Genomic DNA, 18,909 nt, shown 5'->3' on the forward strand with positions numbered 1-18,909 from the left:
GACCCTGCTTACTGTGTACGGCCTAACATTACATCATCAAGCCGCATCACATATTCACTGTGTATATTCTCATTACCAAGTCAGTGTCTGTCCTGAGATTGGAAAGTTGGGGGTTCGATCCCTGGTCGAGACATACCAAATACTCAAAAAATAGACCTGATGCCTCTCTCACTCAACATTAAGGAGATGGATTTGGGGTAAGGGCGTGTATTTCTACAGTACATCAAGCTGCACAATGCTAAAAAAAAAAACAGGAGATGAAAATCTGGGCAGTTCTGGCTCCGACAAGGCTTACTTACTTATATTCCCAGTACACCGCTTTCTAGAATAAGATTCGCTACCCATCTTGTAAAAGTACAATGAATGTCACCCTCACTCACAGCTTATGCCCAACCAAGAATAATAGGCATGACATAGATTCAACAAACACGACACAAGATGAGTGTATATGTATTGTTTTCTATGTCTGCATTGACACTAGTGTCGGTACACTGTGACCTAAAAGGGATATATTTAAAGTTAATATAAACTCTACAACCCTATAAAAGAACAGCTTAGATGAAAACGTACAGCGAGTGGCCTGAGTTAGCCTCTGGCCTGGATTCATATAGTACTTGAAATCATTTGGAATACTTTAGCTGTGCTTGACTCACCTTGCCTATTGCAACGGAACCAATAGAAAACAAATCAAAATTTAAACCCCGCCCATCTGGCATGCCAGGCAAGTAAAAGCTCAAAGTATTTAAATTATTTTTAAATACTTTTTGAACCCGGGTCTGTTTGGCCCTTCTAGAGCCGATGTGATTATAGGGATTTAGCTAACCTTCTCTCTCTCCCTCCCCCTCCCTCACCCGTCTTACCCTCACTCACCCTCCCTTCGCCCTCACTCACCCCTCTTCCTCCCTCACCTGTCTTACCCTCACTCACCCTCCCTTTGCCCTCACTCACTCCTCTTCCTCCCTCACCCGACTTACCCTCACTCACCCTCCCTTTGCCCTCACTCACCCCTCTTCCTCCCTCACCCGTCTTACCCTCCCTTCGCCCTCACTCACCCCTCGTCCTCCCTCATCCGTCTTACCCTCACTCACCCTCCCTTCGCCCTCACTCACCCCTCTTCCTCCCTTACCCGTCTTACCCTCACTCACCCTCCCTTCGCCCTCACTCACCCCTCCCCTCCCTGCCCGTTCCTCTGACCCCCTTCTGCCTCTAGGGAGCAGGGAGGACTTACAACAGGTCCTTGTTCTCTCTCTCCATAGCTGCAGACAGAAACAGACTGGCTCAAACACAACTCTGCTGTACACTTTCTGAATAATACAACTCTGCTGTACACAGGGATCTGCTTTCACATGGACACAAAAGCATTAGAGACTTCTTAGAAAATATAATTAGTTTGTATTTTTTTGTTTATTTGTTTATTTTTGTGTGTAGGTGTTCTAGGATCTGGGATAAACATGCCGATTAGGACAGTGATTACGCATGCTAAGAAGCATCCAGGGGTAAGTTGATTTGACCCTTTTGAATCTGGTTCAATCTGTGACACGTTCATAATCAGGGGTGGAAATGGGGGGGGGGACTCGATACTCCCCGGCGAGGGAAATCATTTTGACCTGACGCTTTGAATTAGAGGAATTTATATTGGTAGGTTCTATGTCCATCCCTGGTTTCAATGTTCAGGTTCTTGACTACGTGTTTTCACTGTGAGCCCTGTGTCAATGTTCAGGTTCTTGACTACGTGTTTTCACTGTGAGCCCTGTGTCAATGTTCAGGTTCTTGACTACGTGTTTTCACTGTGAGCCCTGTGTCAATGTTCAGGTTCTTGACTACGTGTTTTCACTGTGAGCCCTGTGTTTACAAGAAGAATAAACAAAGAAGGCTCTGAGTTAGCATTACACTTGTATTGTGCATTGTGCATTTTATACTGCTCTTTCATTAAATAGAAATACCATGAAACAAGTCTGATATCCAACTGAACTTGTCTGAAATCACAGCCCATAAATATTGGAAAAAGGAACAAAGTAATCCAGACATTGTTAATGGTTTTATAGTCATAGAGAACGTCAACGTAGGGCAGAATCTCTCTCTCTTTCTCTCAAAGTAACTACTTTTGTTACTGTAATTTTACACCTACTTGTGTAAAATGTCATTAAAGTAACAGTACTTCTACTTGAGTAGGATGTTTCAGTGAGTGAAAAAGGGAGTTTGTGAGTGAGAGACTGAGTGAGGGAGGGAAAGAGGGAGTGAGTGTGAATGGGTGAGGGAGTGTCAGCCGGTCCCATGGACAAGTAACAGAGGGGTAAAAAAATGAGGGATTGAAGTCTGGCAACTTTATCGTTTATGCACTTAATTTTGTATTGCATTTTTATTCATCGATACATTTAAATTGCTTTGAATATTTTATTTATTTAAATAATGATATATTTTTTTACTAATCCACTCATAAAATAAATGAGCATAGTTCCTACTCTACATATCTTCCTTTTGAAATGTAATGCAGGGAAAAGATAATGTGTAAAATTGTTCAGATTACTTTTATTTTAAAAGTAACTCATTTAGTTTTACTCTTGAGTACTTTTTAAATTAGCTACTTTTAACTTTTACTTGAGTCGTTTTCTTTCTCCACTATTACCTATATTTCAGTACTCTTTCCCCCAGCCAGCTCCCCCCCCCCCCCCCCCCTTCATAACATATTATTAAATACTTGTAGCTTATAGTTTGTTTCTATACAAAGATAAAACAAACTACTTCAAGTAAGATTTTCAATTAAAAGGGTCAGAGCAGTACATATATTCACCAAACCCCAACGATGGTGCTTTATTTTTAGTGTCACTACAGAACTACCGGTGACCCAAATTCTTAGATCGACGGGTTTGACTTGGCAGTCCACCAACAGATGGATTAGAGCAACAGCAATATAGAACCAAGCCCACAGAATAAGCGGGCTCTGTCTCTAGTTGCCTATTGGTCAAAGAGAGAGAGCAGACAATTCCCTGGCCCTGTTTGAAAAGCTTACAAATTAATCCTTCCTTGTTCCTGGAGGCGGCGACATGTCCAGAACATTTTGAATTCGGTGGCCAAGGTGGGGCACAGAACCAGTTTAGAGGGGCCATGACATTTTTAACCTTAATCGATGCAAGGTGGATTCTTTGGAACCCTGACCTGTTCACCGGACGTGCTTGTTGCACCCTCGACAACTACTATGATTATTATTATTTGACCATGCTGGTCATTTATGAACATTTTAACATTTTAACATCTTGACCATGTTCTGTTATAATATCCACCCTGCACAGCCAGAAGAGGACTGGCCACCCCTCATAGCCTGGTTCCTCTCTAGGTTTCTTCCTAGGTTTTTGGCCTTTCTAGGGAGTTTTTCCTAGGGAGTTTTTCCTAGCCAACGTGCTTCTTTCACATGCTTTGCTTGCTGTTTGGGGTTTTAGGCTGGGTTTCTGTACAGCACTTTGAGATATCAGCTGATGTACGAAGGGCTATATAAATAAATTTGATTTGATTTGATTTGATTGATTGATTCTTTCAATATAATTATGATGGTTCAACGCATTCAGTGCTTGTATTAGCATACTTCAGTAAATTCACTTAAAAGTGCCATCCAGAGTGTGAATTATTCCGTAACATTCGTAACGGTCTATTTTTTTATTTTTATGGGCCCTCCTATGGATTAAATGTTTTTATCGGCTTCATAGTAAAAATTATTTCAATGTTTAAAAAAAAAAAAGTATAATATGATTTCTCATCCGTGTCCATCCATGTTTCACAATTGTCCTTCAATTTGTAAAGGCTGAATCTATTTGACCAGAGCAAGCATCCGAGAGTGAGGCAAACAGCGCCCATCTGTTGCTGTCCGGCCCAAAATAATATGACGTCATACTCTTTTTGACCAGACAGCATCAGATACATAGGCTACACATACAAAGTCAGAGGGGTGCTGTTTCGCTTGTTCGCATGCTTTCTCCGGTGAGAGATTGGTGAGTCCTGCTGTCGGTGCATCTTGGTCAAAATTATCAATATATTCAAAGTCGACCTATCAGATCTCAGAATTTCTGGGGGGGGGGTGGCCAATCAGATTTCAGGATGGGCCGTGGGCCACTCCCCTGGATACGCCACTGCCTGGGGGTACAGATCTATAGATAAGTGAATCCTTTTACTTTCACCATACTAACCAATTCAGATCTATGATTACTTCAAGGAAGGTAGAAAGGAAGGATGCATTTCTGAAGTATTCAAACAGGGCCACAAACCCACTACTATTCCCCTATCTGTCTGCACAAAAAAAGGTGCAATCTAGAACCTAAAAGGGTTATTTGGTTGTCCCCATAAGAAAACCCTTTGAAGAACCCTTTTTGGTTCCAGGAAAAACCTTTTTGGTTTCCGCTAGAACGTTTTTAGGTTCCGTGTAGAACCCTTTCCACAGAAGGTTCTAAATGGAAACCAAAAGGGTTGTACCTGTAACATAAAAAGGTTTTTCCTATGGAACCTTTCTTTCTAACAGCGTGTCTGTCTTCCGCCCAGAAAACTTGCTCGCCTAGACTTAATATAGAGGCTGGATCACATTTAAATAGTGCACTCATTCTGGTCAACTAGTCCCCTAGTCTATCAAAAGGGCTTAGAGTCAGATTTACCTCAGCAATGTTTAAAAAAAATAATAATAATTGAACCTTTATTTATCTAGGCAAGTCAGTTAAGAACAAATTCCTATTTACAATGACGGCCTACCCCGGCCAAACTCGGACGACGCTCAGCCAATTGTGCGCCGCCCTATGGGACTCCCAATCACGGCCGGATGTGATTCAGCCTGGATTCAAACCAGGGACTGTAGTGTCGCCTCTTGCACTGAGATGCAGTGCCTTATACCGCTGTGCCACTCGGGAGCCCCAAAATTGTTGACTGAATAGTCACCTGATATTGCCACTTACTGACCTGAGAAAGCAATGCATTCACCAGTTTATTATTAGGCTATCAGGATCAATTTATTAGTTTTGAAGCCTATTGACCATTCATTTATTCACAGAAAAACAACACAACTCATAACAAAGTCTAGCTAATGGAAGCTGATACATAAATAATAACAAATGGAATGGAAAAACCCAGAGGCCTAAAAACATGTATAAATAGGCCCACACGTTTATTGATCATCCACTTGATTACTTAATGGGTGGGTTATACTGTATGGAAGGGGTCCCCAAACCTTTTTCACTCAGGCCCCCCTTCCAGCATTGGGGAACATCCCACACTTGGTGCTGCCACAAGGAGCCTGTCATGTTATGTTTTGACAGCAGAGGGAAGAAATACAAATCTGGACATCTAATTAAAATAACTAGATCATACTCTCTCTCACCCCTGCTTTAATACTTTAAATTGATGTTTCAACATCCAATCTATTCTTAACGTCGTCACCCTGCTGTCCTGGAACTCTGCAGTGTCTTATCCTGTCACTCAGACTGACAAGCAGCCAGGCAGGAAGCGGAGAGAATCTGTGTGTGTGGGTGCGAGAAAGAGGTTGGCACAGCACAGGGAACCATGCAGTGAGCGAGCTAGTGAGGGATCAATTTCTCTCTTACCATGCCAGTGTCCTTGCCGGCTCAACCCAGCCTGACAGCCTCAGCCCCTCACACGGCCATCTGACTCATTCATATGGAGGAGGACAGAGACTGGAGAGGAATAACAACCACAGAAAGTGTGTGTGTGTATATATACCATATTTCCACCTCAATACACACACACACACACACACACACACACACACACACACACACACACACACACACACACACACACACACACACACACACACACTACAGTTCAAACGTTTGGTGTCACTTAGAAATGTCCTTATTTTTGAAAGAAAAGCACATTTTTTGTCCATTAAAATAACATCAAATTGATCAGAAATGGAGTGGAGACATTGTTAATGTTGTAAATGACTATTGTAGCTAGAAACGGCAGATTTTTGGCCATTTTGAGCCTGTAATCGAACCCATAAATGCTGATGCTCCAGATACTCAACTAGTTTAAAGAAGGCCAGTTTTATTGCTTCTTTAATCAGAACAACACTTTTCAGCTGCGCAAACATAATTACAAAATGGTTTTCTAATGATCAATTAGCCTTTTAAAATGATAAACTTGGATTAGCTAGCACAACGTGCCATTGGAACACAGGAGTGATGGTTGTTCATGGTGGGCCTCTGTACGCCTATATAGATATTCCATAAAAACAATCTGCCTTTTCCATTTACAATAGTCATTTACAACATTACATTACATTTACAACTGTATTTCTGATCAATTTGATGTTATTTTAATGGACCCAAAAAAAAATGATTTTCTTTCAAAAACAGTGACCCCAAAACTTTTGAACGGTAGTGTATATGTGTGTGACAGGCAGCTCAATAATACACACATACACACACGTTCACATGCATTAGTACACATATGGCTTTAACACCAATGTATGCTTCCTTCCTCTCCCTCCTTCTTGTTTTTCCCCTCAGCTCATCCCTCAGTTCTTCTTCTTGGCAGTGGGCATGACTGGGGCTTCCTGCTATCTGATCCGTCTGGCCAAGGGACCCCATGTCAGGTAGGACCTACACTACTGCCTTCACAGTGTTTAGTTGTCATTTTCTGTCTGGATTTTATTAGTCTGTAAAGACTAAAATGTTACCTGTGAATTGACACTTGTTTTGTTTTTGCGTGAATGAGAAAGTAAACTAAAATCATCATTACGTTCAACACTGTGGTCATTCTTATTTTGGTACACTCTCTGGACACTGTACCTTTGTTCTGTTAAACTTTGTCATTAATTGGACACATGATAGAGAGCAGAGACGTTCTCATTCTCTAGACTTTAGAGAGGGCCTTTGTTTGAGTTTGACTGTGCAGAACTGGGACAACCAGACTTTGTTACTGAATAAATAGAGGAAGTCTGCCAATAACTGTCCGTCTTAACCCATAGAGAATTATAGAGGCCTCTAGTTCCCAAAAAGCAGCATTGGGGAGTAACAGATTACATGCAATCTGTTACATTTAAGGGATTACAAAAAACGATAACTGTAATCCATTATTATGTAATCAGATTTCAGATACTTTTGAAAAACTAGATGATTACTTCGAGGATTACTTTTGAAATCAGAAAGGTTTGCGTGAGAAAAAATAAATAGAAACAACATTTCTCTGTTTTCTCAATGACATTCAAATCAGCATTGAAAAAAGGTGCAAGTTCAAGTTTGTTCCACCTGAGCGAGTCTGACCACAAGTCAGAGACCACTATGATGACATACCAAATGTGTTTGATGGATCCTGGGAAAAGAGCAGGAAAAGGCTTTTGTAGGCTACAGCCCAAGCTATGTCTTCCAATGCTGAGACTGCTGTCGGCATCCAAAGATTATCCAACTTGAATAAATGCTTGGAGGTAAGGATGACAGCAGTGGTGTAGTCTACGGCGATACGGATATCACTTATTATTGATATCTACATAGCGCATGGATGTGAATCACACTGCTGCTCTCTCATTTAGCTATTTACGCCTTATGGATTATGGTTGTGTTCACAAATGTAAATGTGTGTTTGAACCCAATAATAATTGAGTTCAAGAAGTTTAAGGTGCCTGTCAATCATTGTTTTTCAAACCAGTGGACAGCCAGTGAAAAATGCCCTCTTGCAACAGCTGCATAGTGCGGATCCCAGCCTATGGAATAAAAGTGGGGCTTCTATGGCTCAATCTAATACAAGTTGATAAAATAAATACATCCATAGGCTGAATGGATACATGTTCAAACTTTCGATAGACTTAAAGGGGCAATCTGTAGTTGCTACATCCATTTTTGGACTTAGAAAATGTGTGCACACACACACACACACACACACACACACACACACACACACACACACGCACGCACACACACACACACACACACACTGATTATTGAAGAATATAATTTATAAATGCCTCATGAGCTTAGTTCAACTGTCACACTCCATGAGAACCCAAAATATAAACTTGTTTTACTCCAATGTTTGTAAACTTTGTAAATGCAAACAGACACTGTATAGCCTCATAACATGGTTATAACAATAATGTTGATGTCATGGATGGTCAGTCCTTGCATCCATAGCTCTGTCTATTAATCTGAGAGTGGTTACATTTCTCCAGGCCCATCCCTCAGCTTTTTACCAAAACAGAGGCAGGGCGCTCGTTTTGTTATCGTGTCATCTGTGGATTTTCCCTTTAAAAAGCTACATATTATCAAGATATCAAAGTGTCACCAACTAAAAGGTAAACAATAGGCCTATAGCAAATGCAGCATATGGCATTCATTTTTCACATGTAAATAGCACTTTCAGTAGTACTCAAAGCATGCCATTCCATGAGCGCAGCATTTATTTTTCAACTTGAATCAATGAGCCCAATCAGTCCTCCATGACAACAAAATCATAAACAGAGTAGGGCTGGCTAATAAGTCCTTCGTTTTGGGGTCATGCTCAGGTAAAACAATTTGCCTAATCTATACTTCCATATTTCAAAGTTATATTATTGAAGATAGAGGGGTATAAAATGACTGGAATTCTAATAGACTTTGGTTTTTAATATAAAGATACAATTTAATCGTATTATTATATGTAGTAGAAAGCGATGGGCTAGAAGAAGCCTACATAACCAACCCATTAAGTAAAATTTAACATCTATATATGGCCAGCTATGTAAACTTGATTTTTATATATATATATATTTATTTATTTATTTATTTTATTTCACCTTTATTTAACCAGGTGGGCCAGTTGAGAACAAGTTCTCATTTACAACTGCGACCTGGTCAAGATAAAGCAAAGCAGTGCGACAAAAACAACAACACAGAGTTACACAAACAAACGTACAATCAATAACACAAAAGAAAATAAAAATCTATGTACAGTGTGTGCAAATGTAGAAGAGTAGGGAGGTCGGCAATAAATAAGCCCTAGAGGCGAAAATAATTACAATTTAGCATTAATACTGGAGTGATAGATGTGCAGAGGATGATGTGCAAGTAGAGATACTGGGGTGCAAAAGAGCAAGAGTGTAAGTAATAATATGGGGATGAGGTAGTTGGGTGTGCTATTTACAGATGGGCTGCGTACAGGTACAGTGATCGGTAAGCTGCTCTGACAGCTGATGCTAAAAGTTAGAGAGGGAGATATAAGACTCCAGCTTCAGACATTTCTGCAATTCGTTCCAGTCATTGGCAGCAGAGAACTGGAAGGAAAGGCGGCCAAAGCAAGTGTTGGCTTTGGGGATGACCAGTGCAGTATACCTACTGGAGCAGGTGCTACGGGTGGGTGTTGCAATGGTGATCAGTGAGCTGAGATAAGGCGGGGCTTTACCTAGCAAAGACTTAATGATGATCTGGAGCCAGTGGGTTTGGCGACGGATATGTAGTGAGTGCCAGCCAATGAGAGCATACAGGTCGCAGTGGTGGGTAGTATATGGGGCTTTGGTGATAAAACAGATGGCACTGTGATAGACTGCATCCAGTTTGCTGAGTAGAATGTTGGGAGCTATTTTGTAAATGGCATCGCCGAAGTCAAGGATCGGTAGGATAGTCAGTTTTACGAGGGTATGTTTGGAGGCATGAGTGAAGGAGGCTTTGTTGTGAAATAGGAACCCGATTCTAGATTAAATTTTGGATTGGAGATGCTTAATGTGAGTCTGGAAGGAGAGTTTACAGTCTAACCAGACACCTAGGGATTTGTATTTGCCCACATATTCTAAGTCAGAACCATCCAGATTGGTGATGCTAGTCGGGCGGGAGGGCGCGGGAAGCATGCACTTAGTGTTACTAGCATTTAAAAGCAGTTGGAGGCCACGGAAGGAGTGTTGTATGGCGTTGAAGCTTATTTGGAGGTTTGTTAGCACAGTGTCCAAAGAAGGGCCTTATGTATACAGAATGGTGTCATTGATGTATACAGAGAAGAGTTGGCCCGAGAAATGAACCCTATAGAGACTGCCAGAGGTCCGGACAACAGGCCCTCCGATTTGACACACTGAACTCTATCTGAGAAGTAGTTGGTGAACCAGGTGAGGCAGTCATTTGAGAAACCTGTCTGCCAATAAGAATACAGTGATTGACAGAGTTGAAAGCCTTGGCCAGGTCGATGAAGACGGCTGCGCAGTACTGTCTTTTATCGATGGCGGTTATGATATCCTTTAGGACCTTGAGCATGGCTGAGGAGCACCCGTGACCAGCTCGGAAACCAGATTGCATAGCGGAGAAGGTACGGTGGGATTCGAAATGGTCGGTGATCTGTTTATTAACTTGGCGTTCGAGGATTTTAGAAAGGCAGGGCAGGATGGATATAGGTCTAGTTTGGGTCTAGAGTGTCTCCCCCTTTGAAGAGGGGATGACCACAGCAGCTTTCCAATCTTTGGGAATCTCAGACGATACGAAAGAGAGGTTGAACAGGCTAGTAATAGGGGTTGCAACAATTTCTGCAGATCATTTTAGAAAGAGAGGTTCTAGATTGTCTAGCCCAAATGATTTTTTGGGATCCGGATTTTGCGGTTCTTTCAGAACATCAGCTATCTGGACTTGGATGAAGGAGAAGTGGGGGGGGGGGGGTTGCTGCAGGGGGTGCTGAGATGTTGGCCGGAGTAGGGGTAACCAGGTGGAAAGCATGGCCAGCCGTGGAAAAATGCTTATTGAAATGATCGATTATCGTATATTTATCGGTGGTGACAGTGTTCCCTATCCTCAGTGCAGTTGGCAGCTGGGAGGAGGTGCTCTTATTCTCCAAGGACTTTACAGTGTCCCAGAACTTTTGGGAATTGTGCTACAGGAAGCACATTTCTGTTTGAAAAACCTGGCCTTAGCTTTCCTAACTGACTGAGTATATTTTTTCCTGACTTCCCTGAAAAGTTGCATATCGGGGGGCTATTCAATGCTAATGCAGAACGCCACAGGATGTTTTTGTGCTGGTCAAGGGCTGTCAAGTCTGGGGTGAACCAAGGGCTATATCTGTTCTTAGTTCTACAGTTTTTGAATGGGGCATGCTTATTTAAGATGGAGAGGAAAGCACTTTTGAAGAGCAACCAGGCATCCTCTACTGACGGGATGAAGTCAATATCCTTTCAGGATACCTGGGCCAGGTCGATTAGAAAGGCCTGCTCGCTGAAGTGTTTTAGGGAGTGTTTGACAGTGATGAGGGGTGGTCGTTTGACCACGGACCCAGTAAGCACGCAGGCAATGAGGCAGTGATCGCTGAGATCCTGGTTGAAGACAGCAGAGGTGTATTTAGAGGGCAGGTTGGTCAGGATGATATCTAAGAGGGTGCCCATGGTTACGGATTTAGGGTTGTACCTGGTAGGTTCCTTGATGATTTATGTGAGATTGAGGGGATCTAGCTTAGATGGCTGGGGGTGTTAAGCATGTCCCTTTAACATTAACATTGATTTATCCTGCAATATATGTTGTTCAATTGGTAACAAACATTTTTTGTCTTCTTCTAATGCCTCTTAAAGGGAAAGTCATCTAAAAGTACCGGAATGTAAATCAGATTACGTTACTGAGTTTGGGGAATCCAAAAGTTACATTACAATTAATTGATTACAAGGAACTAGTAACTCTAAAGGATTACATTTAGAAAGTATCCTACCCAACCCTGGCCAAAAGGCAGTATTAGCATGGGCAGCACAATTGTATTATTGATTGTATGTTTGTTTATTCCATGTATATCTCTGTTGTTGTATGTGTCGAACTGCTTTGCTTTATCTTGGCCAGGTCGCAGTTGCAAACGAGAACTTGTTCTCAACTAGCCTACCTGGTTAAATAAAGGTGAGAAAGAAACAAAAATTTGTCAACTGGCTGGGGCTTCCAATTTCATTGGCTGATACCTCCTGGTGCCCTGTTGGAGTCATGTCAAACCGGGTCATCAGGAGGGATCAGCCAATCGTGAAGAAGGAAAATAACTTCTTCAAAATGGAGATCGCTTCAAAAGGCGCTAACCCATGCTTTCACGGCGCTATAAAATGGCACAGCTATAAAGACAAGTCCTCTAACGATCTCTATTATCTTAACCTGAACTCATAATCATATTTCTCTCTCTCTCCCCCCGCCTGGCCTATCCTCCTTTCTTCTTCCAGCTGGAACAGAAAGAACAATCCTGAGCCTTGGAACACATACGGTCCAAACTATCAGTACAAGGTGAATATATCCCCTCCTCTACTCCTCTCAGTACAAGGATAACATCCTCACCTCCTCTCAGTACAAGGTGAACATCCTCCCCTCCTCTCAGTACAAGGTGAACATCCTCCCCTCCTCTCAGTACAAGGTGAACATCCTCCCCTCCTCTCAGTACAAGGTGAACATCCTCCCCTCCTCTCAGTACAAGGTGAACATCCTCCCCTCCTCTCAGTACAAGGTGAATATCCTCCCCTCCTCTCAGTACAAGGTGAACATCCTCCCCTCCTCTCAGTACAAGGTGAATATCCTCCCCTCCTCTCAGTACAAGGTGAATATCCTCCCCTCCTCTCAGTACAAGGTGAATATCCTCCCCTCCTCTCAGTACAAGGTGAACATCCTCCCCTCCTCTCAGTACAAGGTGAATATCCTCCCCTCCTCTCAGTACAAGGTGAACATCCTCCCCTCCTCTCAGTACAAGGTGAACATCCTCCCCTCCTCTCAGTACAAGGTGAACATCCTCACCTCCTCTCAGTACAAGGTGAACATCCTCCCCTCCTCTCAGTACAAGGTGAACATCCTCCACTCCTCTCAGTCCAAGGTGAACATCCTCACCTCCTCTCAGTACAAAGGTGAACATCCTCCCCTCCTCTCAGTACAAGGTGAACATCCTCACCTCCTCTCAGTACAAAGGTGAACATCCTCCACTCCTCTCAGTACAAGGTGAATATCCTCCCCTCCTCTCAGTACAAGGTGAATATCCTCCCCTCCTCTCAGTACAAGGTGAACATCCTCCCCTCCTCTCAGTACAAGGAGAATATCCTCCCCTCCTCTCAGTACAAGGTGAATATCCTCCCCTCCTCTCAGTACAAGGTGAACATCCTCCCCTCCTCTCAGCACAAGGTCAATATCCTCACCTCCTCTCAGCACAAGGTGAACATCCTCCCCTCCTCTCAGCACAAGGTCAATATCCTCACCTCCTCTCAGTACAAGGTGAATATCCTCCCCTCCTCTCAGTACAAGGTGAACATCCTCACCTCCTCTCAGTACAAAGGTGAACATCCTCCCCTCCTCTCAGTACAAGGTGAACATCCTCACCTCCTCTCAGTACAAGGTGAACATCCTCACCTCCTCTCAGTACAAGGTGAACATCCTCCCCTCCTCTCAGTACAAGGTGAACATCCTCACCTCCTCTCAGTACAAGGTGAACATCCTCACCTCCTCTCAGTCCAAGGTGAACATCCTCACCTCTCAGTACAGGGTGAACATCCTCCCCTCCTCTCAGCACAAGGTCAATATCCTCACCTCCTCTCAGTACAAGGTGAATATCCTCCCCTCCTCTCAGTACAAGGTGAACATCCTCACCTCCAGTCAGTACAAGGTGAACATCCTCACCTCCTCTCAGCACAAGGTGAACATCCTCCCCTCCTCTCAGTACAAGGTGAACATCCTCCACTCCTCTCAGTACAAAGGTGAACATCCTCCACTCCTCTCAGTACAAGGTGAACATCCTCCACTCCTCTCAGTACAAGGTGAACATCCTCCCCTCCTCTCAGTACAAGGTGAACATCCTCCCCTCCTCTCAGTACAAGGTGAACATCCTCCCCTCCTCTCAGTACAAGGTCAATATCCTCACCTCCTCTCAGCACAAGGTCAATATCCTCACCTCCTCTCAGCACAAGGTCAATATCCTCACCTCCTCTCAGCACAAGTTCAATATCCTCACCTCCTCTCAGTACAAGGTGAACATCCTCCCCTCCTCTCAGTACAAGGTGAACATCCTCCCCTCCTCTCAGTACAAGGTCAATATCCTTCCCTATTCACACCCACAGAATCACTACACTTCAAGACTGTGTCCCAAAAGGCACCCTATTCCCGACATAGTGCACCTTAAAAAAAAATAGTTCACTGCTGGTCAAAGGTAGTTCACTATATAGGGAATAGGGTGCCATTCTGGTCAAAGACCTAGGCTGTGGCACTCTGAACTCATTATGTTCACTACCTACATGGCCAAACCAAGCCAGTGTGACACGGCTGAAACCAATCCAGGCTGACACGGCCAGAACAATCCAGGCTGACACGGCCAGAACAATCCAGGCTGACACGGCCAGAACAATCCAGGCTGACACGGCCAGAACAATCCAGGCTGACAAGGCCGAAACCAATCCAGGCTGACACGGCCAGAACAATCCAGGCTGACACGGCCAGAACAATCCAGGCTGACACGGCCAGAACAATCCAGGCTGACACGGCCAAACCAATCCAGGCTGACATGGCCGAAACCAATCCAGGCTGACACGGCCAAACCAATCCAGGCTGACACGGCCAAACCAATCCAGGCTGACACGGCCAGGCCAATCCAGGCTGACACGGCAACATCTTTCCATTTGTCCTCATAACGCGGTTTTGAAGGCTCTTTATTCTCTATCTTACTGTACTCTCATAACAAATTGAAGCATTTATATTCTCTAACACAATAGACTTTGTGGTGCTATTTTCCTGAATCCACGTACACATACTTTAACCAAGGAGCATCACCTCAGACAGCTAATGATCATATTAAACAAGAGAAACACAAAATGAATAAATCCCCACAGGAGGGTCTGACTGGCTGGGTGTTATTCCAACAGAAACTGTGTGTGGGTTTTTCAAGGCTGTAGTTAAAGTGTGTGTGTGTGTGTGTGTGCGGCAGCCGTAGTGAACGTCATGCCGGATGAAAGGTCATAACACTCACCATGTTTAATTCTCTACAATAGGCAAAGGTCTCACATCAACATTCCACTGTATTCCCCAACAATAATAGGAATGAGGAGAGGAGGAGGGGAGGAGAGGTGGAGGAAGGGGGGGGAGGAGGAGGAAGGGTGGAGATGAGGGGCTGACAGCTGACCAATCAAGGAAAATATGGAGACAGTGGTGACGCAAAACCTTGTAATACGTCTCTGTGTAGTCCTGCACAGCACTGTCCATGAAAGACACACACACACACACACACACACACACACACACACACACACACACACACACACACACACACACACACACACCACACACACACACACACACACAGCACTGTCCATGAAACACACACACACACACACAGCACTGTCCATGAAACAAACACACACACACACACACACACACACACACACACACACACAGCACTGTCCATGAAACACACACACACACACACACACACAGCACTGTCCATGAAACACACACACACACACACACACACACACACACACACACAGCACTGTCCATGAAAACACACACACACACACACACACACACACACACACACACACACACACACACACACACACACACACACACACAAACGGCACTGTCCATGAAACACACACACACACACAGCACTGTCCATGAAACACACACACACACACACACACACACACACACACACACACACACACACACACACACACACACACACACACACACACAGCACTGTCCATGAAACACACACACACAGCACTGTCCATGAAACACACACACACACAGCACTGTCCATGAAACATACACACACAGCACTGTCCATGAAACACACACACACACACACACACACACACACACACACACACAGCACTGTCCATGAAACACACACACACACACACACACACACACACACACACACACACACACACACACACACACAGCACTGTCCATGACATATGCAAAGAGCAGCAGTCTTAAGTGGCTCTACGAGAGAGTCTGTTGGAAAATAAATAGTCTCCCAACAGAGGACAATGCTAACACACACACACACACACACACACACACACACACACACACACACACACACACACACACACACACACACACACACACGTCTGCATGTGCTTTCCTAAAGACAGGCTGATTAATTTAATTTAAGCGACACGTATTTAAATGTTCTCTCTCCTTCCGCAGTTGGTGGCCGTCAACACGGACTACAAGGCTCTGAAGAAGGAGGGTCCTGACTTCTAAAGGTCCTTCAGGCAACTCCAGGGCACCACGTTCGGCAGGACCTCCTGTCATCCTAGTGGCAGGGTGGTGGCAGCCTGAGCCTCGCTCGGTCGGGTTCTCGGTCTGTCTCCTCCGCTGCCTCGTAACCATGCACACTACAACACTATAGTGATATAACTTTCATTTTCTTACACAACCCGGAAGTCATGTATCCGTCTCCAAACAGCCCTGTTATATAAGTCTCCTCTTCACACACTACAACACAATGCACAACCCTCAAGTGATGGACCAGCCTCTTTCAACACACAACACTACTGTTGTATACATCTCTGTACATGCAATGTCACCTTCTCTGTAAATGTACAACCCTCTCCAACCCTAAAGTGATGGAAGCTTGAAAACAAAATGCATTAAAGATAAATGGAAGCAGTGTTATTGGTTGATTTCAGGTATTGTCGGTGTATATAGTGGAGGGTGTATGGGTTGAATTAGGGAGTGGAACAGAGTGTGAATGGATTAGATTAGAATATATTGTTTTTGTAATTCTAAAAATCAGAAATCAAATGAAAGCAGTGATTTATTTTATTTTATTATAATAACAGCTCAACTTTATCCCCCCAAAAACAAAACATATCCCCAGTGCATATACTTGTCTTCTTTGGGAATCCTTTGGAGTCAGTGAACGTCACAAAATAACAGCTGGGCCGAAGCGAAGCGGTGATTTAAATGACTGCTGTGACATACAGCTGTTGAGCACTAAAATAGTAACTAGTGTTGAGGCAGATCAGTTGTTGTCATGTTGTCTTGCTGCCTTGCTATGCTGTTGTCTTAGGTCTCTAAGAAGTGTTGTGGTGTCTCTCTTGTCATGATGTGTATTTCGTCCTTTATTTTAAATCATTTACATTTTAGTCATTTAGCAGACGCTCTTATCCAGAGCGACTTACAGTAGTGAGTGCATACATTTCATACATTTTTTTCCGTACTGGTCCCCCGTGGGAATCGAACCCACAACCCTGGCGTTGCAAACAACCAACTGAGCCACACGAGACCGCTAAATCACAGCCCACGTCCCTGCAGGAGGCCTAAATCACAGCCCACGTCCCTGCAGGAGGCCTAAATCACAGCCCAGGAGGCCTAAATCACAGCCCAGGAGGCCTAAATCACAGCCCACGTCCCTGCAGGAGGCCTAAATCACAGCCCACGTCCCTGCAGGAGGCCTAAATCACAGCCCACGTCCCTGCAGGAGGCCTAAATCACAGCCCACGTCCCTGCAGGAGGCCTAAATCACAGCCCACGTCCCTGCAGGAGGCCTAAATCACAGCCCACGTCCCTGCAGGAGGCCTAAATCACAGCCTACGTCCCTGCAGGAGGCCTAAATCACAGCCCACGTCCCTGCAGGAGGCCTTTTGCCTTCTGGTAGGCAGTCATTGTAAATAAGAATATGTTCTTAACTGACTTGCCGAGTTAAATAAAGGTTAAATTAAAAAAAATAAAACAAAAAGATCAAATCAGTCCAAATATAACATGAATGTGTCTTTAAACCAGACTGATCCAGTCTATAGATGTATCACAGATAGGACTGTGAATTACATTTAATTACATTTAATTTAACTTTAATTAGTTAAATATACCCACAGCTGTTCTATTTCTCCTTCACTATGTAGTTAAATAAACCAGACAGCTGTTCTATTTCTCCTTCACTATCTAGTTAAATATACCCACAGCTGTTCTATTTCTCCTTCACTATCTAGTTAAATATACCAGACAGCTGTTCTATTTCTCCTTCACTATCTAGTTAAATATACCCACAGCTGTTCTATTTCTCCTTCACTATCTAGTTAAATATACCAGACAGCTGTTCTATTTCTCCTTCACTATCTAGTTAAATATACCAGACAGCTGTTCTATTTCCCCTTCACTATCTAGTTAAATATACCAGACAGCTGTTCTATTTCTCCTTCACTATCTAGTTAAATATACCCACAGCTGTTCTATTTCTCCTTCACTATCTAGTTAAATATACCAGACAGCTGTTCTATTTCTCCTTCACTATCTAGTTAAATATACCAGACAGCTGTTCTATTTCTCCTTCACTATCTAGTTAAATATACCCACAGCTGTTCTATTTCTCCTTCACTATCTAGTTAAATATACCAGACAGCTGTTCTATTTCTCCTTCACTATCTAGTTAAATATACCAGACAGCTGTTCTATTTCTCCTTCACTATCTAGTTAAATATACCCACAGCTGTTCTATTTCTCCTTCACTATCTAGTTAAATATACCCACAGCTGTTCTATTTCTCCTTCACTATCTAGTTAAATATACCCGACAGCTGTTCTATTTCTCCTTCACTATCTAGTTAAATATACCAGACAGCTGTTCTATTTCTCCTTCACTATCTAGTTAAATATACCAGACAGCTGTTCTATTTCTCCTTCACTATCTAGTTAAATATACCCACAGCTGTTCTATTTCTCCTTCACTATCTAGTTAAATATACCAGACAGCTGTTCTATTTCTCCTTCACTATCTAGTTAAATATACCCACAGCTGTTCTATTTCTCCTTCACTATCCAGTTAAATATACCAGACAGCTGTTCTATTTCTCCTTCACTATCTAGTTAAATATACCCACAGCTGTTCTATTTCTCCTTCACTATCTAGTTAAATATACCCACAGCTGTTCTATTTTTCCTTCACTATCTAGTTAAATATACCCACAGCTGTTCTATTTCTCCTTCACTATCTAGTTAAATACACCAGACAGCTGTTCTATTTC

The 18,909-nt window shown here is 43.2% G+C and overlaps 1 protein-coding gene across 1 annotated transcript; it reads left to right on the plus strand.

Annotated features, from left to right (window-relative positions):
• The first annotated feature begins 1,216 nt into the window (after positions 1-1,216).
• LOC145859572 (cytochrome c oxidase subunit FA4) lies at positions 1,217-16,557 on the plus strand. The gene is made up of 4 exons (XM_082959492.1): positions 1,217-1,496; positions 6,507-6,592; positions 12,128-12,188; positions 16,092-16,557. The coding sequence occupies exons 1-4, from the start codon at positions 1,452-1,454 to the stop codon at positions 16,146-16,148; spliced, it is 249 nt and encodes an 82-aa protein (XP_082815618.1). The 5' UTR covers positions 1,217-1,451; the 3' UTR covers positions 16,149-16,557.
• The last annotated feature ends 2,352 nt before the right edge of the window (positions 16,558-18,909 follow it).

This window comes from Salmo salar, chromosome 12, assembly GCF_965601325.2.
Source record: "Salmo salar chromosome 12, fSalSal1, whole genome shotgun sequence".
NCBI lineage: Eukaryota > Metazoa > Chordata > Actinopteri > Salmoniformes > Salmonidae > Salmo > Salmo salar.